This window comes from Dermacentor variabilis, chromosome 10, assembly GCF_050947875.1.
Source record: "Dermacentor variabilis isolate Ectoservices chromosome 10, ASM5094787v1, whole genome shotgun sequence".
Taxonomy (NCBI): domain Eukaryota; kingdom Metazoa; phylum Arthropoda; class Arachnida; order Ixodida; family Ixodidae; genus Dermacentor; species Dermacentor variabilis.
Genome location: NC_134577.1, coordinates 83,934,740 through 83,959,441, shown reverse-complemented (window position 1 = coordinate 83,959,441; position 24,702 = coordinate 83,934,740). Strand labels below are relative to the sequence as shown.

The 24,702-nt window shown below is 48.8% G+C and overlaps 1 protein-coding gene across 2 annotated transcripts in view; it reads left to right on the top strand.

The window, feature by feature from the left end:
• LOC142560751 (pancreatic triacylglycerol lipase-like) overlaps positions 1–24,702 on the top strand; it is a 122,836-nt gene that overhangs the window by 57,211 nt on the left and 40,923 nt on the right. For both annotated transcript variants that reach the window (XM_075673071.1, XM_075673070.1), the window contains exon 2: positions 4,764–5,047. In XM_075673071.1, the coding sequence (XP_075529186.1) occupies positions 4,764–5,047 (284 nt within the window). The remainder of the gene's footprint in view (positions 1–4,763; positions 5,048–24,702) is intronic.

The following is a 24,702-nucleotide window of genomic DNA, read 5'->3' as shown; positions in this document are numbered from 1 at the left end:
CAAACCTCGTCAAATTTGGTGCAGTGGTTGCCGAGAAAAACGAATTCTCCTTTTACATGTATTTAGATAGGAGCACCCGAGCTCGGGTGCTCCTATCTAAATACATGTAAAAAGAAAGGGGGCGGGGGACAGAAATTACAAAGACTCTTCGAGAAGAGCCCGCGCGATCGCCAGCGGATCGTCTGGCCCCGGCGGCACGATCGTCTGCACGCACGGAAGCCTCGGTCACGTGGTGTTACGAGTTACACAGCGAGGCTCCCGCATAGGAAGAAACACTATAAGAGCGCAGTCGCGCGAGCAAGGGACGCCCCACCGTCATTTCTCTATGCATGCTGCCACGCTCTCTGTCTTCCCCCCTCCTCGACTCGCGTGGATGACGTCACCGACGAACTAGGGCAGACGTGATCGCGCGAGCTGTAACGCTCGTTATCGCCAGACCAGACGGGGCAGCAGTTTCCCTATAGCGGGTGCTTGGCCATAGGAACGTGCCCCGATATCGGACGGCCAGATGGTCCGCGCGATAAGATGGAGCTGCACCAGAATTCAAGGACAGCAGCAGGCGTGCTGCTGCTGCTGCTGCTGCTGCTGCCTCTGCCCGAGAGACAGCCCCGGCGATCGACGGAAAGTTGGGGGGAGCGGCGTGGACGTCGTCGCTCTATAAGCTTTGACAGGTGGGGGATTTTGAGGTGGGAGTGGGTGGGGGGGTAGTACGGGACGTTCATCGAACGGCGGCCGCACGACTCGCTTTTTTTATCTGTTTGTTTTTGAAAATGCCGAACGGTGGTGCGGAAATCTCCGACTCGAACAGCGAACGTGCTGAGTAGAGTGCAAGTGTTACAAAATGCAGTTGCGTGCAGGAAGGGCACGAGGGGGGATTGTCACGGAAGCGAGCATCACGATGCGATCACCGCTCGCGCAGTTCGCAGGAGGGGAGTAATTATCGCCCGCGAAAAGTTGAAGCGGCGATGAAAGTGGACGCGCAGAGAGATTTGGAGCAGCGATGAAACGTTCTTCGCAGTTTGAGTGTGTACCCCGTTTTCCACGCTTTTGTTTTTGTTTTCAGTGTTAATTGAGCCTCTCAAAGTCTAACACAATCGGAGATGGTTACGCAACAGCTTCGTAATAAAGGATGCCAATGAGTTCAGCATTCGGCCTCGATTTTGCGCAGTGTAAGCAGGGAACGACGAACTGTAGTATCGACCCGGCGCTTACTTTCGCACGGTTGGAAGCGAGGCGGTAAAGGAGATCGACATGCTGTGAAAAAATCTATAACGTGCACCCAAAAAACTGCGCGAAAGTTTCGAAATAACAGTATATTATTGTAAAATGAATACAAGGTGAGATGACAAGGATGAACACACTGAACTGTGTATGAATTCTTTGTGAGCGCATTACAAGTTTTTTTCTTCTTCTTGCGTCTTTTCTTTTAAAGAACTTTAATACAGTATGCTTGCTTGAACTTTCGCTGAATTGGCGCGTAGTTCGAGTGTTTCCTTCCCGTTTGTTTATTTATGTGATCACTGTGTATATGTCGCCTTGGAGAAGACAAGTCCACTTGTCGAAATGTTGGCTCCTGCATTCATCTTGTTCTCGTTTCTCTCATCGTTACTCTGTATACTATATAATATCATGCCAGGCTGTCGTCCAGACAAACATCTCTAGCTTTTCATTAAAGACATCATTTCCCTCACTCGCTCTTTCTCTGCCATCTGTCAAACGCGTCTCCACTTTCATTTCACATATTTGTCCGATTTGTAAATTTTTTTAGAGGGGACCTCTTGCACAGCTAATATAAATGGAGTTATCGCCATTTTACATGTTACCAACGTTACCTACACACAAATTACTTTCTTTTATTTTTTTGCTGAATAAGTACGTGAGTCGCCATCGCCATCATGCCATGGCAAAAAATGGCAGTTTGGCCCCCAAGGGTGACACATTGAAAGCGGTAGCAAGATTTAGCATTCCGCTCGAACTCCTCGCACGTGTGACATCTATACCGTGACAGCACGGCGACACCGACGGCGAAAACACGGGTCGAGCTTTAGTTATAAAATCGTAACTTCAAGAAACTGCTGCAACTAGCTAAGAGAAGACATCGTTCATCCTACAACACTCGCGAGTCGTAGAGGGGCACTAAATCGATAAGCTACCAAGTTGAGCTAGGCTCGCAGATTGCAAATTATAGAGTACCAAGCGTGTCACTTCTATACCTATAACGATGGCTTGCTATGCTGGTAAAAGGTTTGGGACCGGTGAGGAATAGACGGAGTGACCCAGTGTATCCCATTATAAGCTCTTTCTTTCTTTATTTCTTGTTTTAAGACTAAAGCTTTGCGGAGTTCTTCATTGTCACAACCTCGAATATATTGAATGCGGCAGTGATGCGGGTCGAGGCTTATCGTTTCCGCACGACACGTTTTACACTAAACTTCGTAGATAACGCGTTTACCCACTAGCGTATTTCTACATGCGTGACGCCGAGTAACTGACGTGTTGACCCAGATGCTCTATAAATAGCTGAGTGCACGTGACATGATGCGCTATCAAAAGAAACGTTTGGAAACTGGCAATGGGTCAAAAATAGATAGATAGATAGATAGATAGATAGACAGACAGACAGACAGACAGACAGACAGACAGACAGACAGACAGACAGACAGACAGACAGACAGATAGATAGATAGATAGATAGATAGATAGATAGATAGATAGATAGATAGATAGATAGATAGATAGATAGATGTCGCCCTTTGTATCGGGGTAGTGACAGGTGCCACCTTGCCATAAAGAAAGAAAATACATATATGCGACGGTAAATTTCTTTTATATCCTCGTATACCTGTCATCACCATCCTTCAATCCTACAGCCTCAGCATGCTTACAATCTGAATACTAATCTCCCTGTGACGACTTTTTATATATCTTTGCTTGTTCATGCTCCGCGCTCTAGGCACTGAAGCACGTTATAGTTTATGAAAATGTGTTTCATCGTGTTTTCTGGCTCGTTTACAGCAGCGGCAAATTTCTTCTACACTGTCAGTCTCCTGCTTGTAGCATTCTGTTCTCAAGCACCCAGCCCTATAGCCTCGAAAAGTGAAGCGCTGCCTGACCCTGGTGTTGTCAAAAATAATTTCCTTTCTAACGTCTTTTCTTGCTCTAATGTCAGCATTTCTGGGTGGACGTTATGGATGGATATTATGAGCAGTCCCTTTGAAATGACGTGGCGGCTAGTGCGACCAAACATTGTCTTGAATTAAGCTAGTTGGTAAACACGTAACGAGAAACGTTTAACGGCGATGGAAGTCGCATGCAGACGATACAAATACAACAAGGCGTCCCTTGACGCATTCGTGTCGCCCCCGGCTTTTACTGCCGTTAAGTGCTTTAGTTACGTGTTCATCAACTACCTCATGAGGTTTTATATTTCTGCTGCATTTATTTGACCACAATAAGATCCGTGGCATGTATTAACCAACCGTCAGACCTTAAAGATATTTATGGCCATAACAAGTAACATGTCTATTTACTCTGTCTGTTCTGTTCCATGCTTTTACGCTTCTTTCGATTGGTGATGACTTCTCAAGATAATTCCTTTCAGACGGAATGAAAACAAATGTTCGCCTAGCCTGCTTGAGCTAATCAAGCTTTACTAGTTATCTATCGAAAGCATTTTGCTTATCTATGACGTATCTTTATTATTTACCTGTGCATCTAACGACACAGTCCCAAACTATTCATCGTTTTTTTTTCTGTGAATATTCTGATCTTCTCTTGCTTATCTCCACCGCTGACCAGTTAATACTCCCCTAAACTTTGAAACCCAGCACTTCTGGAAGGTGGACGTTCCCTACGCATTCCTGTCTGGGTGAATAATTTAGCATTCTATCACAATGCGCTGAGTCGTGACCGTATTTTAGAGCGCAGCTCCTAGGCGTGTTCATGCGTTTAGCGTCGGCGTACCTCGGCGTCTTCCCTCGGTGTAACCGAGCGAATGAGCACAGCGAAGGATGAAACCGCGAACGCGGAGCGCCGTAGAGGATGAAAGACGGCGATAGCGTAGGGAGGGCGAGGAGGAAAGCGGAGGAGGTGGCTATGGTGAAAGCGTGGCAAAAAGACGTGCTGCGCAAGACGGGCTCTGCGCCGACGACTGCTACGAGATGGCGCCGCAGTAGTCCGTCGTTGTCTGTTCACCGATGGCATGCTGCGAGCGCGTCCACCGATACCATATATGGAAACAAAGCACTGCATAAGCGGAGGTCTGTCTGCGGCGGCTGCTGCGAATTGCGCCCGCGCGTCACCCACGCATTGCCTCTCGCGATCTCCCGATTAGCGAGGCAGTCGCGCCACACTTCGCTCCGTCTGCAATGTGCCGCACGGGACAGATTGTCCGCGGCAGCCAATAAATATATCGCAAAATGAAAACACGTATACATTTGCGCTCACATTTCGCATGAGGGAGTATCGTAATCGCGTCGGTGAATTTCTTGCGACAGCAGACGGGGGCCTCATCCTGTTGCGAATATTTTCTCCCGCATAACTTCTGCACGGACAGACAGATGAGGCCTCAAAAAGCAAGGCACTGCCCTATGCGATATCGTACAAATTTTCGTTCCTGATTTCTTGCTTGCCGTCTTTATAAAGCTATATGAACTCTTCTGTTTTCATTTTTTGCACAGACTTTACGTACCCGGTTGCTTTTAGTGCGGTTTTCTTTTTTGACTTCGGGATGTTCACTCTCTCTCTCTCTCTCTCTCTCGCAGCGCCCCCAAGTGGGAACAGCCTGACCCGGTGTTACGGCAAGTACGGCTGCTTCTCGGTGGGCGAGCCATTCCTGTCCATCCAGCGGCCCCTGAACCTGTTCCCGCTGTCGCCGGAAACGCTCAACGTGCAGTTCTTCCTGCGCACGCGCCGCAACAACGAGTACTACCAGCGCCTCAAATCGGGCGACGCCGACAGCTTCGCCGACTCGAAATTCGACAGCACGAGGCCCACCATGTTCATCATTCACGGATACCTAGAGCACGCATACCTCAGGTGGATACTGGTGAGTGATATGGGCCGCTTGTATATACATACCGCGCCTCATCAACAAAGTTAATACTAGTTAGCTGAAAAAAATATTTTGTCAGCATTGAGAGTATATGTGGCAAGGTTTAGCGTTGCGCTTGAACTGCTGGTACGGTGGTTCTAATCGTACACGTGGGTGTGACGTATTGGCGAGGCGGCAAGGCAGGAGCCTCTGCGCAGAAGAAACAGCCCCCCTGGTAGCTACCAGGCGTCTCACGACGCTGGCATAGTAAGGAGCGCTTGCTAGCGGCATCGCAGGCGTCGCGCATCGATGATACGCTATAGATGAGGCCGAAGAAATACCGTCGGCGTTTGCTGCAGCGCCAAGGAAAGGATTAGATGGATTTAGCTTGGCGGTAAATTACTTGTGTTTAGAAAAAGTTTATTTAAACAAGGGACGATACTAACACTGAGTCACAATCACGACACAATTTCACCAGGACGATAACATATACAAGAAACGAAGGATTGTATACACGGCACGTTCTCAAAGTAGTGTCCGAGTCCTCACTCACTAACATATTATAACAACACAGGCTCACGGGAAAGCACAGTTAAACATAATCTAATTGTCACATGTATAAGATGATGTTCAACATATACAGTGTACACAATGGTTATGTACAATGATGATATGACAGAGACACTTTATATGATTTTGAAGTGTATTCGTTCCGCTCAGACCAGTGTAAGTGTCACGGTGTGTTACGCACACAACTGTTCAGGAGGAGCGCTAATATATGTGCGCGCAATGTTCATGCCAGCAATTGAGGTTGAACACGAACCTAGCCAGCCAGAACGCTGCCTTAGACCCGGCAGAACCGATGGAGACGGTGCGCCCCTTTTGATTTGTCGCTTTTGCAGCCAAAATCACTGCGCGTCTCTAAAGAACTTCTATCCCTCCACGCCTGGTCGCCGCGCATACGCTTCTAAACCGCGACAACAAGACGACGCGAACGCGTCTCAATAGAGCGCCTACGTAGTGGCACTCGAAATATTGAAATGTTTATATTTGTTTTGATTGTGACTGCCAGACTTGGCTATGAAATTCTCAAAATGTTTTACTGCCAGAAAAATGGCATAACAAGGCCTGAAAACGCTGAACAACCCCGTATTCAGAAATGCAACTTAAGTTGAAGCCCATGCTTGACTTGATCTATATGACGCCTATCGTGAACGGGCCGAAGGAAACGCAGAATTACTGAACTAATTGAGTTTCCCAAAGTAAAATGCGTCCGAAAAATCGTAAAATACGACTTACACACAACCTACGAAATATGATGGCGTCGGATTATATTTTGAATATACGAGAAAACATAATTCTGTCAGGCGGAAACTGAAACACAAACCCGTTTACTAACGTTTCTACCATTCAGAGAGCGGATGCGCCCGGTTCCTTGCAACACCACCCAGGTGGCGCTCGCCTCCGTTCATCCGCGGTCTACGAGAGAGGCCGTGTTTCTACCAGACAGCTCACCTTCCTGCACAGCGTTCGCTGTCAGCGTTTCCCAGTAACGGTTGCATAAGGTTTCCCAGCAACATTACGGTTGCATAAGATGAGATAAGCTGCAGTTGCCGCGAAGCGCGCGAAGGACGCCCCGTTCACACTTCGAGAGCTACAGACAGCACTCAGCAGCCTGCGGCGTCGATGTGCACCAGGTCCTGACGGCATTACCAACCAGATAATGCAAAACCTACCTCTAGAACACCGTAAGATGCTCCTAAGCTATCCTAATCGAGTATGGGAGACTGGCGACGTTCCTCCTTCATGGAAGGTACCTTGTGTTGTCCCAGTGCTGAAGCCCGACAAAGAAATGACAGACTTGGCCTCGTATCGTCCTGTATCACTGACGTCGTGTGTGGCTAAGCTCATGGAGAAGCTGGCAAGTAAGCGTTTATCTTGGTGGCTCGAAGATAGAAGGGCGCTGCCAACATACATGACTGGATTCCGCACAGGTTTAAGCGCGCAAGATAGCGTCTTGGACTTGATAAGCCACATTGAACATCAAAGAGCTTTCGGCCTCTCAACACTAGTTATTTTCCTAGACGTATCAAAGGCTTATGATAGCGTCCTTCAGAGCTCAATACTAAATAGTTTGCAGGCCATAGGCGTACAGGGCTATCTTCTGCGATTCATTCACTCATTTATCAGTGATCGTAAAATTCAAGTGCGGTTAGAAAGTACCATAAGCACCGAAAGGGCGGTATCGCGAGGTGTACCTCAGGGAAGTGTTCTTTCCCCAACGCTGTTTAATGTTGTAATGGCTGGTCTTCCCGCTGAAGTGCAAAAACATTGCAGGCATATTCATATGTCGATATATGCGGACGACATTTGCACTCGGTTAACCGGATATCAACACAAGCGTTTAGCTCTGATAGCTCGACAGGCATTACTTTCAGTTCAAAATTACCTTCAAGGTGTTGGGTTGACTCTCTCGGTGGAAAAATCTGGCTTCTTCATGTGTCCAGGTAGAGGAAGACAGTATGCGCGGCTAAAGATAGACCTTGATCAATCTCGCCTTCGTCAATTGAAGCACAAGCGCTTTTTGGGCGTCATTATTGACTACCGTCTACAGTGGCGACGAGCTGTGAACTCTATTGTGACATCACCTTCTCCGCGTCTCAATGTGATCCGTAGAGTTGCAAGTGAGCAATGGGGAAATCACCCTTCTTTAATGATCAGGCTGCACGATGCACTAGTGACGAGTCGAATAATGTACCAGCTCCCTTTAATTTCCCCCACGCTATCACAGCTGGAACGACTTGAGGTTTTGCACAGAAAGGGCCTAAGGAGGGCTCTTGGCGTTCCGCAGACTGCTCCTAACAATGCAGTACTTTACGAGTCTCTATCGATACCTCTTAGCCTAGTCGCTTCACAAAGGTTATTGATGCAAATTGGTCGCCTCAAACAGATGATAGCCGGGCAAGCCCTTCTACAGAGCCTTCGAAAGAGATCTGAGTCCCGAGCATACTTGGCCCTTAATACTCTTGGTTACCCCGGTCTTGACGCTAGAGGTCGAACTAAGAGGTTGAAACCACCTTGATCATTCGCGAGCCTCGACTGTTCGTTGACAATTCCTCACGTTTGCGCTAAGCAGAGTTCTCCTTTGGCGGCAACGTGTTCACTCGTACTGGAACATCTTGAAACTGAATATGCACGTCATCTTCAAATTTTTACTGATGGCTCTGTGGACAAGGTCAGAGAATCTAGTGCAGCTGCTTTTCACATTTCCTCTTTGAAGTATGATTGGTCGGTTCGCTTCACTGCAGTCGTGCCCTCCACAACGGCCGAAAGCGTTGCCATTGAGGCAGCTCTAAAGAAGGTATGGTTTTGTACGCCTCAACCTGTTGTTATTCTTACAGATTCAAAATCCGCCCTTCAAAGGTTAGAGCACGGGTTTCCTACTGATGCCTTATGTCTAAGCTCCCTACGCTCGGTGCACAATCTCCATATCAAAGGCTTCTCCATACGATTCCAATGGGTGCCCTCGCACATAGGTATCATAGGCAACGAGAAGGCGGTCAGCCTCGCCCATAGAGCGCTGTCTGGGAATCCATTGAGAAAAGTGCCTCAAGAGGACAAGAGACTCTTCAGAGAAGCGGTGTTGTGCCACTTCAGTTCTTTGTGTAGTTCACCTCACAAGTCATGTGTGACCAAGGGTCTCAAAAGAAACCAAGCCACTTTACTGCTCCGCATTCGCACGGGCTCTGCTCGTACCCCTGCGTGGATGTATAAGACTGGCCTGGCGTTGTCTCCATTGTGTTCAACGTGTGGTGTGTGCGGTGACATAGAACATTATCTTGTGTGCTGCACTCTGTATAACGCGGAAAGGAGTGTGTTATTCGAGTCCCTCAAGAAGACAGGAATTCCTCACAGTTCTCTTCAGGACACTGTTTTCCCGCGAGGGAACCAGTTGTGTAGGAAGGAAGTTTCTCGCCTTCTTTTAAATTACCTGCAGGACACGGATTTGGCCTCCGCATGGTGACCTTAGGAGTGACTATGTGTTGTTGTGAGGTCTGTGCCTGATTTATGTGATTTATATATTTTAAGTGTCGCTACGGTGGAGCAATTGCCGGCAGCAACTGTAAGGCTAATCCCACCAGTAGCTCACAACCACTTAACTCAACTCAAGCAGTCAGGACTCGGGGATGTTTGAATGCTATCGCGCAGCGTCCTCCAAATTTCGTGATCGGTGATTGGTCATTTAGCGCCGATGCAAAGGGCGCGTGTCATTGCTGGTGCGTGCATTGGGCACGTTCATCACCGAGTTGAAACCCTTGCTTAAAGGACGTCAATGAAGAAAGAAGATTTTTCTCCCTGTAAATTTGTGCGGCAGTTGCTCTTAATGTTAACTGAATATTTAGTAAAAACTTCCAGACTACCCAGAGCCAGCACTGAGGCTTTTCATGGTGGCGTATACGAATAATGTCCGCATGCGGCTGGTTTTATAGTAAACGATAAAACGAGCTGCCACTGCTGCATACATAACCGTTGTGTACACTATATATATTTGGAACATCGTTTTGTACATATTGTTACGTGTAGAAAGATACAGACGGAAGAGGCCATTTACAAGCTATTTACACTGCACTGGAGCCAGAGCGCCAGGCCGACATTTTTCTCGCGCCAAGGGCACACACCCACTTCGTCGTCGTCCTCGCGGCGGCTCGTCTCTCGGGTATCTACCCATAATATCGTAATACTACCCCACGGCGGCAAAAGCGCCGTCACGGTGCTTTTAAATATCCAAGGCACGTGGAGAGTTGTAGGGCTTGAGTCGGGTGACGTGGACAATGTCACTGGTTGTCACACCGGAGGACGTAGTGGGCGTGGCTAGAACGATTTCATAGGTGACATCGGTCACTTGGCGGAGCACGCGATATGGGCCGGTATAACAGGAAAGCAGTTTCTCACAAAGGCCAACTTTGCGCGATGGTGACCAAAGCAACACGAGGGTGCCGGGCGCAAAATGGACATCACGGTGACAGAGGTCGTAGCGTCGCTTCTGTTTGTCTTGGGAGACTTGTAGACGAACGCGCGCAAGTTGACGAGCATGGTCAGCACGAGCGATTGCATCACGGCCATAAGCGCTAGTTGAAGCTGTGGTGGACGGAAGCACGGTGTCCAGTGGTAGCGTCGGTTCGCGGCCATACAAGAGGTAAAACGGGGAAAAGGCGGCAGTTTCGAGACGGGAAGAGTTGTATGCAAAGGTAATGTAGGGTAGAGCCAGGTCCCAGTCACCGTGGTCGTCTGAAATGTATTTGGATAGCATGTCTGTAAGGGCGTGGTTCAAACGCTCAGTGAGGCCGTTCGTTTGAGGGTGGTAGGAGGCAGTAAATTTATGCTGAATGGAGCAGGCCCGCATGATGTCGTCAATGACTTTCGCCAAAAACGTACGGCCACGGTCTGTTAGCAATTGACGCGGAGCACCATGCATCAAAATGGTATCATGGAGCAGGAAGTCCGAAACGTCAGTTGCGCAACTCGTCGGAAGAGCGCGGGTTACGGCGTAGCGGGTCGCGTAGTCAGCCGTGACTGCAACCCACTTGTTTCCTGATGTAGATTCCGGAAATTGGCCGAGAAGGTATAAGCCGACACGATGAAAGGGCTCGGCAGGAATGTCGAGCGGCTGCAGGTAACCAGCGGGGAGCTGGGAAGGCTTCTTGCGTCGTTGGCAAGCTTCACAAGCGGCGACGTAACGTCGTACGGAACGGGCAAGACCCGGCCAGAAAAAACGGCGACGTACAAGGTCACAGTTCGAGATACACCGAGGTGTCCTGCCGTTGGTGCATCGTGGAGCTCTTGTAGAACGGTTGAGCGGAGGTGTTTAGGTACGACAAGTAGGAACTCAGAGCCGTCCGGATGAAGGTTACGACGGTACAGAGTACCTTCGCGGAAGACGAAGAGGCGTAGAGTGGCGTCGGCCGGAGTGTGTTTAAAACGGTCGATGAGTGCTCTGATGTAGGCGTCACGACGTTGCTCGTCGGCGAAATGAAGCAGCTGCGACACAGAGAATACACAAACAGCACTGGTAATATTGGAGGAGTCAGGGTCGTCAATAGGGTAACGCGACAGGCTGTCAGCGTCTTGGTGCAGGCGGCCAGACTTGTAGACCACAGAATACGAAAATTCTTGTAGTCTCAAAGCCCATCGGCCAAGCCGGCCTGTAGGATCTTTTAGGGATGAGAGCCAGCAGAGAGCATGATGGTCAGTGACTACGGAAAAAGGGCGACCGTACAGGTAAGGGCGGAACATCGCAACCGCCCAGACTACAGCAAGGCATTCTCGTTCCGTAATGGAATAGTTGCGCTCCGATGGTGTGAGGAGGCGGCTTGCATAAGCAATAACGCGATCCTGGCCACGCTGACGCTGTGCTGAGACGGCATCTACGCCATGACCACTGGCATCTGTACGCAATTCCGTAGGGACATCAGGGTCGAAGTGGGCGAGAATTGGTGGTGAGGTTAGAAGAGTGACGAGACGAGAGAAGGCGCCGGCTTCTGCAGTATCCCACGAGAATTGCACGCCTTTCTTCAAAAGATTAGTCAGGGGCCTAGCAATTGTCGCAAAATCTCGAACAAAACGATGAAAGTACGAGCACAGTCCTACAAAACTTCGAACGTCTGCGGCTGTCTTCGGAACCGGAAAGTCTCGGACAGCGCGAGTTTTGTCGGGATCAGGCTGTACTCCGGAAGCATCAACGAGGTGGCCCAGAACAGTAATTTGGCGGTGGCCGAAACGACATTTCGACGAGTTAAGTTGCAGCTTCGCCTTTCGAAATACATCAAGTATAGCTCTTAGACGCTCAAGGTGGGTGTCGAACGTGGGCGAGAATACGATGACGTCGTCGAGGTAGCAGAGACATGTGGACCATTTGAAACCACGGAGCAAGGAGTCCATCATACGCTCAAAGGTGGCAGGGGCGTTGCATAATCCAAACGGCATTACTTTAAATTGGTATAGGCCATCAGGTGTGATGAACGCGGTTTTTTCTCTGTCCATGTCGTCAACAGCAATCTGCGAGTATCCAGAACGAAGATCGATAGAAGAGAAATAGCTGGAACCGTGAAGGCAGTCAAGGGCGTCGTCTATACGTGGGAGCGGGTAGACGTCCTTCTTAGTAATGTTGTTCAGATGGCGGTAGTCTACACAGAAGCGCCAAGTGCCATTCTTCTTCTTAGCCAACACTACAGGTGACGCCCAGGGACTCGAAGAAGGCTCAATGATGTTTTTGTCTGGGCATTTTGTTGACTTCGCTTTGAATTACTCGGCGTTCCGACGCAGAAACTCGATACGGTCGTCGGTGAATAGGAGTAGCATCGCCAGTAAGAATCCGATGCTTGACCGCGAGCGTCTGGCCTAAAGGGCGATCGTCGAAGTCGAAAATACCTTTGTAGGACGATAATACTTGGTAAAGGTCTTCAGCCTGCGCAAACGACAGGTCCGTCGCAACCATTTTCTGTATCTTGGGATCGGCGGCCGAGGCTGGCACGATGGGCCTGCTAAGCTCGCAAAAAGCATCGGTTGATAACGCTGCCACGTGATGGTCGCCGAGACAATCAACGTTGGCAAGGCAAATACCTTGCGGTAGAATTTGCATTGCCAATCCAAAGTTAAAAATAGGTATGCGAGTGTGGTTCGCAGTAATAGTAAGTATACTGTGAGGCACGGTAACGTCATACTGTAGTGGAATGTCGGGCAGAGGAGTGACGAGGTACTCGCCATCAGGGACTGGTGGGGAAGACAAGAGTTCAATATAGGCTATTGATTTTGGCGGCAGGCGAACAAAGCCGGTGGGGCGTAGGCGGCACTGGGGTGCGTCAGAGGGTTCTGCGAGAATCGGCAACTCAAGGCGAAGGGCAGAGCAGTCAATAAGGGCAGAATGCGCGGAGAGAAAGTCGAGGCCGAGAATTAGGTCGTGGGGGCAATGATCAATGACGGTGAAGAGGACAGGGGTGTGGCGGCCGGCAATGTATCAATGAGCATTGAGAAAGCAATGAGCAAAGTAGCAATGAGAAAGTTCCAGGACACTGGTCCAGACGGGTTTCGGCACTCAAGACCTTATAAGGGCTTTGCTGAAGTATTTAAGGGCCTGTGAATCGTGCGACCGCCTGTGACTATTGTTGCGCGTAACATCGCCTTACTGCGTGAATTTTTCTTGTTTTTTTTTCTCTCTTCCTTCTCCTTTTATTCCCTTTATCCCTTTCCCCAGCACAGGATAGCCAGCCGGTATTTACACTGGCTAACCTCTCTGTCTTCCCTTCCCTTTTCTCTCTCTATCTCTCTTTCTCTCCCTTTTTTTTTAATTTTCTTGTTTTGCTGATGATTCTGCTCCGAAGAAAAATATGCGGTTCAGACCGGTGGGTAAGACACTCGGCTTCTTCGTGGGCTCGTAGGTTCGAAACGCATTACCGCCAACGCTATTTCTTAGGAATTCATGGTTTTTTTTTACATTAATTTCTTTATAGCGATTACCAAAGCGCAGTTAGAATGCAGGCGAGAGCTTGCGCGGACAACGCAGGCTTCTGAGAGGGAGGGCGTCGAGGCGATGCTCACGCAACACCTGGCGCGTTACCACATTCAGCAGGTGTCCCGTCAGCCCGCTCTGCTCCGTCGATGCGCGCTTGTGACGTGGCATGGTATTCAGTGCGAATTTAGGTGCCGTCTTTCACTTCTCCAGACGACGGACGCCGGCTTTCTCGCTCAATGTTTCATTTGATGTTTTCGCATAAAAAAAAAAACACTTACGTGTGCGCAATTATGAAAGTAAACTTGACCTGAGATGTTGTTTTGTTGGATCGGCCACTATGCAGCCGGCAGTTCCCGCTTTATAAACTACTGCATGCCCCCCCCCCCCTTTAAATACGCGTATGCGTCTTTTTCAGGCGTAACATATTAATTTTCATTGTCACCTCGATGAGCGCGCGTTCTCATTTTAACCAGTTGGATACGTTTTTCTCTTGTATTTTCTTTTAATTTTCTCGAGCGAGAGCTACGTTTGAAGGGCTACGATTAGCAGACAACCGCTGCACGCCAAAGTCGCTGAGAATGCTAATCGCATTTATACAAAAAAATGAGCACGAGTTCTGCGTATATACATGCCTCCGCACATGAAATGTGAGCAGAGCGGACAGGTAAGCGACGCTCGGCTAAAGCTGGCAATTATCGTCTTGCGATACAGAGCATATAGGGACGCTTCACCCGTGGAGAGAACGCAGCACGAACAGTGGCTAAGGTGCCTGGCTGGAACACAAAAGCCTTCTCGACATTTTTCTTACGGTGCGTCGCTCGTAAGCGCCACCACGCCGACCCGGAAAGCGCGCTCTGACTTCGGCGCGTGCATGTTAGCCCCGATACTCAGCGCAATATACCGCATGTCCCAGCTAACTATTAGCCAAGCTGCTCAAAGAAAAAAAAACGAAAAGAAAACACGGTGCTAAATAGGATTGTCAGACCCACGGTGTTCCGTAGTCAGAAGTCTGACGATCGAACACCGTAGGTCTTAAAATCGTACCATGCACAGCATTTATTGAATTTTTATTTTTCTGTGAGCAGCTTGGCTAATAGTTAGCTGGGATACCCTATACATAGTGTAACTGGCAGTGAATGCAGAGCTACTAACGAACTTCGGAGCAAGAGTAAGGTCAACGTGGAATAAATATACTTAGATGGCAGCTCCAGTTGCAAGCCACCCCGCTTCGGTAGCTCAGTGGCTGTGTGGCGTTGCGCTGACGAACACGAGACCGCAAGTTCAATACCTAAAAGCGCTGGGGTAGGATAGAACCATAAAAAAAAAAAAAAACATCAGTTGGCAACCAAGGCACACGGACCGCGCGACATTGTTACTCCGCCAGCCAATCACAGAAGCAGACAAAATCGTCGTCGTGCGACCAGTTCAGCACGGCGTCGTACTCGAAACCTCCGGAGCGTCTGCTGCTCTTGAATAGTCTTTTGATCGGCTGAAGCGACGAGGCGTGCAACAGACATGAACAAAGTGTATGGAGTCTAAGCATTTCATTCTTCGTTCATTTCACTGCTAACCCCGTCTTACTCATGAAACTTCACTTCCAACTGAAGTGAAACTTGGCAATAAATAGATGCAGCGGAGCGAGTTTTCTGTTTCAGTTCAATAAACAATCAGGCTTTCACCGTTCCACTGTAACAGACGAGCGAGAACGTACAAAATTGTGCGCGTTTAATTTCAGTTTTTGTGGTTACCGTCCCATTTAGGTAACAAGGAATATTTGAAGTACCAAGTATTTGCAGCCTCGCGGAGGAACAGTGCCTGGCAGTTATGAGGGCATGGGCGGGGCTTCACTGCAGACCTGAGTTGTATCCGACTATAGTACGTGTGCTTTGCATTGACGGCACGTTAACGAACACCAGGTGGTCAAAATTAATTCATCCGGAGGCCCGCACTATGGCGTGAAGATCGTGGCTTTGGCAAGTAAAACCCCACGATACATCTCGGCGCAAGAACGACACGCGCTCATTGAACGGTGGAGAAGACAAAAACGGGACTTCGAAGCGTGTACCACCACCATTCCCGCTCCGCGAAGTCGCGCTGTAGGCTATACTCCCGCTTAGCACTACTTCCCCTTTCTCGGTATACGGCGCCGCATTAGGTGTTACTTTCTCAGTACACGAAACAATGTTTCACTTCTTCCTTAGTGGAAAGACAAAGGAGCGCGAAAGCCCTCACGCATGAGCGCGCGCGAGGAAGTGGGCGGTGCAAGAAATGCGGCCTGCAGAATCTGGCATCGTTCCGTCTTTCTAAACGACGTGACACCACGCCGCGGAGGAACACAAGAAAACTTCCTCCCAAGGTCCGTATAGCGCGTCGCATCGAACTTATTTAAGCAAAGAACACATTATCAACGTTCTGTATACGCTGTTATCGCCGCCTGAATAGAGTGACTTACAAAGGCGCTGCTAAGAGAAAGGTGCGCAGATCTGCCGACGGCATCTGCTTAGGATAGGACTAAACTTGAATTCCACTCAGAATCTCGGTACACCAGCTGGGACTTCACCCCGCATTAACCACCCGTCTATTGTCTAGCCATATACGCTGAACCAGACGTCGTTAATGTTTCCTTTCGCCCAGAAACTATATATATATATATATATATATATATATATATATATATATATATATATATATATATATATATATATATATATATATATATATATATATATATATATATAGTTGAATGTTGAACGGACAAAATCCTCGACGATCTTTCTGTCTGTCCTTCTCTGTATACGTGTCTGTTTGCACTCACGTTCTCGTTGCGCCCGTATACCGATGTTTGCCCGCTGCCGACCTCGCCTCGACATCGTCTTCGACCCTGCCTTGGCGCCAAGTTTAGGGGCGAACAAACTTGATCTTTCCGCAGCTGGTTACCGAGTCATCTGGCTCGATCGAGCCAACAGCGGCGGCTTAAGCAAAATAAATGCCTCCTTCTCAGCCGATGGCATCGTTGAAAACTATATGGAGGGACTTGAAGTGTAACGGGCGGCGCGAGGTCGTTCTTTGTGTAACTCCTTCGGCTATAAACCGCCCAGTTTCAGGGCTCGCTGAAACGCTCTCAAGGCTTTGACCATGGCGCCGGTGCATCGTAGAAGTGCCTGCACTTTGCTCGCTTAAGGTCCTAAAAGCACCGGAGACTCGCGACGAAGGCACCAATAATGCGAGAAATCGAAGATAAACGGTCTCTCAAAATCTGCAAGAAGAGCAAAAACGAGATCAACAGCGGATACACAAGCCAGGAGAATACTGAACAGATAACGCAAGTAGTCAGAAGTGAACCGTACCCCTATAGTTAAAAAGCCCGTACAAAAAATAATAATTACAAAGTTGAAGCAGCGGCGAAGGTTGTTTGCTGTTAAATATATTGAAGTGTCAAAGCGAAGCGATGCCGATCGAGTAATATGGGTATAAGTGATGCGTTCAAAGGGGGCGTTTGAGATACAGATCACATAAAGCGCAAAAGCTAAAAATAAGGCCTCTGCACATGCAGTGTGGCTACCAGTAAAGCCAATAGTCAGCATGTATATGTAGTGGAAGCTCAGGACACTTCCTCATACAAAACGATTTGATCCAAACGAAGAAAAAAAAAAGAACAGCTCTGCTGCATGAAAGAGTGCTCGCAAGTGAGATAAGAAGGCGGGAGGGCTATGACGCGAGAAATATTAAGATTCGCGACAGCAACCTTGTTGTCAGACGCTATACAACAACGCAAACTGTCCGAGATCAACTACTGCGAAATCGGAAAGAAAGAGTAATAATCAATCCCACTTATTGTTTGCATAAGGATGAAATGAAATGAAAAAAGAAAGGTAATTGTATGCATCGCAAAAAGGAAACCGTTTTCAACGAAGTCATCGAGTAGAAAGTAAGTTTCCTTCGGCTATAGTCGCTGGTGCGAGTACGGATCGCTCTGAATACCCTTCCCTGAATGCTGCGTTGCACGGTAAAAGTTCATTTGAACAAATTTAGAGGTGCCTCAAGGAGGCCACTAATGTGGTACGTGTAACCGTCGCCTTAGTTTGGGTCTTTCGCGTCTAAGCAGGAGCATTTGGCGCTCCTACTGGCCAATCGGCCTGCGCAGTACCTTCCTAAAACCTGCGCTTCGTCGCATTCTATCCCCGCGTCCCTTTCTCCGCATTTCACAACGGGAGCAGCGCATCCCAACGCATGCTAGCACCGATGACCTGGAGGTAATCTGTAAGTGTCCACCTAGAAGACATGTCCATTTGATCACGCTGCTGAAGTTCTGATTGGCTGGGCTGGGATGCACGTCACAAGGAGACAGGTGCCCCCAGCCAATCAGCGCTTCAGTAGCAGACGATATGGACATGTCCGTTAAGTGGACACACAAAGATTACCCCCTTCCAGGTCGATAATGCAACTGCCTCGGAAACAGCGGGTTTATGGGTCCGATGCCCAACTCGAACAAAAAACGTCAAATTTTCCTCGTTTTGTTTAGTCTTAACTGCCAACTAGAGTGACGAACTGCGTTTAGGTTTATAGTTTGCGAGATCGGTGAGGTTTTTGTTAAATGGGCTGGACCAGGACGATTCAGCGAACGCATGGCTAACTGCAGAACCCAGTTCACGGGAACTCTTAAGCTGTCCGTGGTTAATGAAGGAAAACATCGCGGCTGCCACGAACTACCGGGCGCACTGGGCGCAACAGGTGTTAAAAGTCACGGGCGGGGAGTAGGGTCGAAGTTCGCATCGAGAAGCCAGAAAGCGCAAATGGAACGCACGCAGGAGCACGACGGCATGATCTTCTAGTTCTAACGTCTTCGCATGTCGTCCACAGTGGGGGGGAGGGGGGGGTCTTTCTAGTTTCTCTTGGGAACGTTCATTCCTCAGACGATATACATCAGGTTTTAAGATAGGAGTGTGCCCATCTTCGAAATTCCGAATACGAATTGAATAGTCCTTGTTATTCTATTCGCATTCGATTCGAGAATTTCCTACTCGAATTTGTCGAATATTTGTTCCGTTCGAATACACAGCGGCATTTTTTTTTCTTGCAATCTATAGAGGGAGAAAAGATCATGCAATGTGCAGACTCACCCAACTGATTTTGCCCCACAATAACCGCGGTTGTGCAGATGTCAGCAGTGTCTGGGTAAACGCACGGGCTAGATCACTTGTGCGCAGTCGTTTTCAGTCGTTCAATAAGCGTGTCTCGCCTTAAACGGCCCGCAAATGTACTGTCTCGACTTACGCAAAACAATTTTCATGCAATAGCATTTCAGGCGGCTTTCCCCCCACTTCACAGGCATCCATCTGACGAAAACTATCGACCGATACCGAAGACAGTGCACTTCAGAGCGCCACGTCGACGGTCGTAGCCACCTCTCTGCGAAATGATTTTTTTTTCATGAGCTTTGTTTGTTTGAACGATTGACTTATTTATGTAAAGTCAATGTCACGGAACAACACGGCGGAGCACGTATGGGTATACGAGAAGAGAGAGAGAGAAGGGAAGAAGGAAAGGCAGGGAGGTTAACCAGACTGCGTCCAGTTTGCTACTCTACACGTGGGGAGGGGAATGGGGAGTGAAAGAGACACTTTCACATGCACTAAGTTAGGTGTTAGGCACTAAGTTAGGCACGATGCCCGTCCGATGCGGCCGGGAGTCGAACCCTGCGCTCTCGTGATCAGCAGCAGAACGCTCTATACCAGCCGAGCCACCCTGCGAAGCGCCATGCACTCGAACGTAGGCAGTGCCCGTTGGCTCATTGGAAGCTGATGGCCTGCTCTCGGCCGAGATCATCTCGAAACCTCTGGCACAATTTTTTTTTCTCTGACCTATAGTTAAAGAACTTTATCTGGAACGCACGACACCGGCGACGCAGGTAAGCCGGCTCTGAAAGAAACGAGGAACGGTCATTCTGCCCACACACCTGGCATTATGCAAATTGCAGTGAAGAATGAAGGGCCACGCTCTCATGGGCACAGGCCATTAGTAAGATAATCGGCCGTTCCTAAGAGCGATGATCTTAGTCGGGTGTAAGACAACTGCCGGATTAGCTGACAAGCAACGAAGCCAGGGAGGTCATAGGATAAGTTAACTGCTCCTTTTTAGTTTAGCTGTAGAAATAACGAGGAAAAAAAGGAAATGAAAGTGGACGAAAACACAGCCTGTTACCAGCATAACACACCGTATTTCGTATTACTATATAGCTGCGACTGCGCGTGGCCGTCATATGGTTATCAGCTCGAACTAGTACAAAACATATTATTCTCGCTCACGATCAAGTTAGAGGTAGGGGAATGGTCTATGTTTACGTTTACTTTGCTTCATATACATGGACAATTTTAGTTTTGTCGCCCACTTAGATTCTCCAAACGCGACCGAGCCTACCTGAGGGAAACGCGGCGTTGCGCTAAGTGGATGTAATTGTTACACCCCGGATATAAGGGGAGGGGGGGGGGTTATGCGCCATCGACGACGACACGCGAGTGCGCTCCCGTGACCCCAGTCGACGCCGCACCTGCTTCACCCTTCAACTCCCACGCACGAATCCTACTCGTTATACCAGTTTGTATGCCAGCTGAAGGCGAGTCCTACCTGTGCAAGTCACACTTCCTTAGGTGTGGGGTTAATGGGGCTTGACCGTCGAGGTTGGAAGCAGTACGCCTCCGGCTACATCACCTCGCTTGTGGTGAAAATATAAGCTCGCTTTACGAAATGAGTTGAATAACAGAAAAAAAAGAAACAAAAAGTATAATGAAACGATAATTTTACACGTGCGAACACTAACACACAACATAGCGAAAAAAAGAAAAGACGAGACCCTAAGGATGAGTCACTGCCTAAAATTTTCCTTAGAATTTTCAGCACTTGTACGCGTGCTAAGAGGCACACAGAACAGAACCAAAAGACAATGATTAAGTCTAAATGACGCGAAGCTTGCTTGAGTTAGCGAGGTTGCAACGGTAGAGGGATGACACGACCTCAGCTTCGTAGCCTTCGGTACGACGACGACGGAGGCAACGTTTGCCGCTTGTCGAAGTAACAACGTTGATCATAGGTGTATGTGCAGAGGGACGCATATCTAAATACATTTAAGGCTTCATGCCCTTTAGGTCGCGGCTGCACATCCATGTATGGACATACTAGGGAACTGGGCCAAGAGTGAGCGCATTTATACCTCAGTCGCGCATACCCAGATGAAGATATCCGGTGCCGGCATTGTCTGTTCGGACACATACCTACTGACCCAAACTGTCTACTACAGGCCAGACAGCAGGCAGCAGCAAGTTCTCTACTCGGCAAGACAGCCGCGCCAGCACATACCAAGTGATCCGAGTTGATATATATCCGCAAACATATCCGGCCGGGAAACGGCGACAGCGAAGAATACCAAACCCGCGTAAACAGCAAACTTCGCTTCAGAAAGTCCTGCACTGCATTGAAAGTTATGCCTTTTGAACGCCACCAACTCCAAGTATCGTCTCAACTGACAACGGATGATTGCGCAGAGTCCGAAGTTTGAGGCATAACTGTTGCCCTTGCTGGGCATAAAGAGGGTGGGGGGAAGGGGAGGGGGGGGGTGCTTGAGCAACGAGTGGGCCAGGTCAGCCACTCGAAACGCGCACGCCCAACGCGGTGCTCCCACGGTTGGAGGACTTTTGGAGAGAAATCGTGTCGCGAACGGTGAAACAAGGTTTCCACACTTGGTGGCACCTTGACGTCGCTTTAAACCACCAGGAGTGAACTCCACATTGGCCGGTTCACCTGAGTGCCTGAAGTCAAGTACGGGCGCTCCTGCATGTAATTTACATTTCTCATCTAGGCAACACTGTTTAGTAGTGGCATCTGTCTTAAGACAAAGCCTCTTTCTTCTGAACAAGCTGTCTGGCATTTAGGATGAATGTAATGTGTAAATCAAATGAATATATTTTTTCACGTCTGGACGAATATATAGTAAGTGGTAGCGCGATAAAAAAAAAGGTGATAAAAAAAATGTGGAGAGAAGATGGGGTCACTGGACGCCCCATTTTGTGAGCGCTGAAAGTGCTGGGACTTCTTGGCTGGGGAGAGGAAGGGGGAGGGGAGGAAGACAATTAGTCAAAGGCCGCTCACGGCTGCAGCCAAATGACCTTTACTCAACAGCGCCTTTTCAGCCTTGTGCGCCCCGACGAACTGCGTCGAGCTCGGTATAATACCCCGGTATCCTCTGTGCAGACAATGGCCGGTCGTTCAATCGTGCTAATGCGACAGGGGGGCGATTGTCTCCACGCGCGTCAAATCGAGGACAGTCGCAATAAAGGCGATCAACGGTCTCGTCGCCACTGTGTACATGCGCAAGCACCCCTATCAATCATTGCTATGAAGGCAAAGTAGGCTCTCGAGAGTAGTGCCACTACTATAGCCGCAGTCTACATAGGAAAGCTGCCTCGTGCTGACGAAGTCACAAGGTTAATGTGGGAGTTTTAGTCAGAGTTGTATGGTCAATAAGCCATATCAGCATATATTAACGCGGGTAGTTGCAGCAGGGACGTTCTAAAACATAAAAAAAATCATTAAAGAAAACCGGCTCACGCGCGCAACATTCATGTGAATGACTCGGAACGGGTTTGTTAATCCTCTGCCATTCGTTGGCCCCCTACCGCTTGCGTAACACGATCTTGTGCAGCTGAAGCTGATTCAGCGAAGGGATTCTTTGATCCCTTTGCTACGTTATACGTTCTCCCGAGTTTGACAAATCGGTTATCTGTAGTGCTGGCTTCAAGCGTGAGTTGCCACGAGCTCTTGGCTTCTTGGGCTTTCACAAAACCTGCGAGACGGTTAATTGAGAGGCAATTTTCCGGCCACGTACGCCTTACCGGTGCGGTCTCTTGCCATGTGTCATCTCTGCGACATAATTGCGACCGAAATTGCTGCCACGTCCGTAAATGCCAGTTGGGCGTGCGGTATACAGCCCTCAGCTAAGCTGGCAGAGCTGGTTGGAAATGATAGCGGGGACAGTGTAGGAAAAAAAGACGCCCAGCGGCAATCGGCACGTAATTCCTCGCATCGGTCACCAGCCAACCTACTTAAGTGGAAAGCGCAAATGCAGTTGCTAGCACACGGCTTGCATTTCTCGTACCAGTCTCACCAGAACTTGATATGGTGCGTGGTGCCCGGAGCTGTCGTGTCAAAAGTCTCTCGCGTTAAGTTTTAACGGTCGTCGAATGCTGTCTCTGGAGAGTTTATCTTTCTTTTTTTTTATTTGCTGTGCTATTTGCCCTTCGTCGTTCCGAGCTCCATTCGTGGCGATAAAAGGCTACGTTGCCGCAACACTGCAAGACGCCTTTGCTGCAAGAGCCACACAATGACAAACCACTCATTTCTGGAATGCTGCTGCGACATTTAGCGAGACAGAACGATCCTCGATAAGAGCAGTTGATGTGGCGTAGATAGGCGCGTCGTGCCATTGATGAAAGAGACGCTGACGCGTGCTAGGCTAGACTCGCCAGCAGTAGCTCCACTCACTCACTCACTCACTCACTCACTCACTCACTCACTCACTCACTCACTCACTCACTCACTCACTCACTCACTCACTCACTCACTCACTCACATCCTTAGCATGCGACAATAACGTCAGCACAGCATATCTACAAGTGCTGTAGCAATCTTTTGCGAAGCATAGCCGCCGAGTTTATGAAGCAGAGACAATCACATGTGCGACTACATTATATCAGGCGCTTATTCGTGCACGTGATTGCTTTTGTCCCACGCTTACTAAGCTATGCGGCTGCTTTGAGCACGAAGGTTGCTAGAACTTATGTCGACATGCTCAAACTACTTTCATTGGGTTTTTTACGTTCCTGCGTTGCCAAAACGTGCACTGTCTTCATACGCTCTCTAGCAGGTACATCATCTCTATTTTGCACTCTGTTGCTTTACGATGTAAATATGTGCACTCCTTCCTACTGCAAAAATAAGAAACATACTAAATAAATATGATGATGATGATGATGATGAAATGAGGACTACGTACGTACGTGCGTTACTCTAACCCATATACCAAACCACAAACTATATCGTATCAATCTGGACATTATAAGTGTTCTGACTTGGAAATGTGCCCAGCGAGTAGCAATAAAGCATGCAAACTACAAACCAGGCTCCGGGTTTCTGAAGCCTTCTTTAATTGATCAGCCCTATCAGAGTTTTATTTTGATGCATTATACGTTCCCGGACACGACTGTCCATCACTAAAGTGATCACGCTTACACAGTTTAGAATCACTGCGGTTTGAACGGTTCTTGTACTGCAAACATCTCTTGGGGGGCACGCCTAAGTGTGAGTCGATGCTACAACACAAACTTCTGACGTCTATACTATATCTGTTCTCGCCGCTAGTAATTTCCGGAACGTGCAGTTCCCTACATAACTGTTTCAGTTGGCTTACAAAACCGTTTCTTATTCTACTGACATGGCAAGCCATTTTCTTCTAGCCGCTGCACATTTGGAACCGTTTAGAGAAACGGTCGGAAGAACCTTCGGTTTCTTCCGTTGTTCTACGTCGCACTGCAGGCTGTAGGCTTTTAAAACAAAGGAACCGTAAGGGCCACGTAACGGCTCAACACCGCACGCTTTCTTGCGAAAGCCCTCCCGGCTACTGCGCAGCTGTGGTTCTCAAGAAATACCCACGTATACACAAGCAGCATTGCACTCGCTTACGCAAGCGTGCGTTACTTGTAGCACCGCCCAAGAGCGTGCCTCTGCGCGTTCCCTCCGGGACGGAATTTCGCGGTCTCGCGAGCCAAACAAATGCGGCGCTTAACTCGGCGCGGTGCGCGGGCGAGTAATTACCCGGCGAGTTCTGTTGTTTCGTTTCGAAAGAGAAACGCGGGGGGGAACGTGCCAAGCGTGTACTTTCTTCGCGGGACGCTCCGAAAAGGCTTTGGCTGGCGCGCCCTCGCGTGCGTCCACTTGGGCTTATTTGCTTTTCAAAAAAAAAAAAAGCTGGACGCCTGGCGGCGTCGTGGTGCGGCAGCGGCCCGTGACGTCGTCTGCGACTTGGGACCGCCAGCAGACGACGGGAGCGAGCAGACGACACGACACTGACACGATTCACACGCGTGACGGCCTGAAAGGAAAATTACGCCCG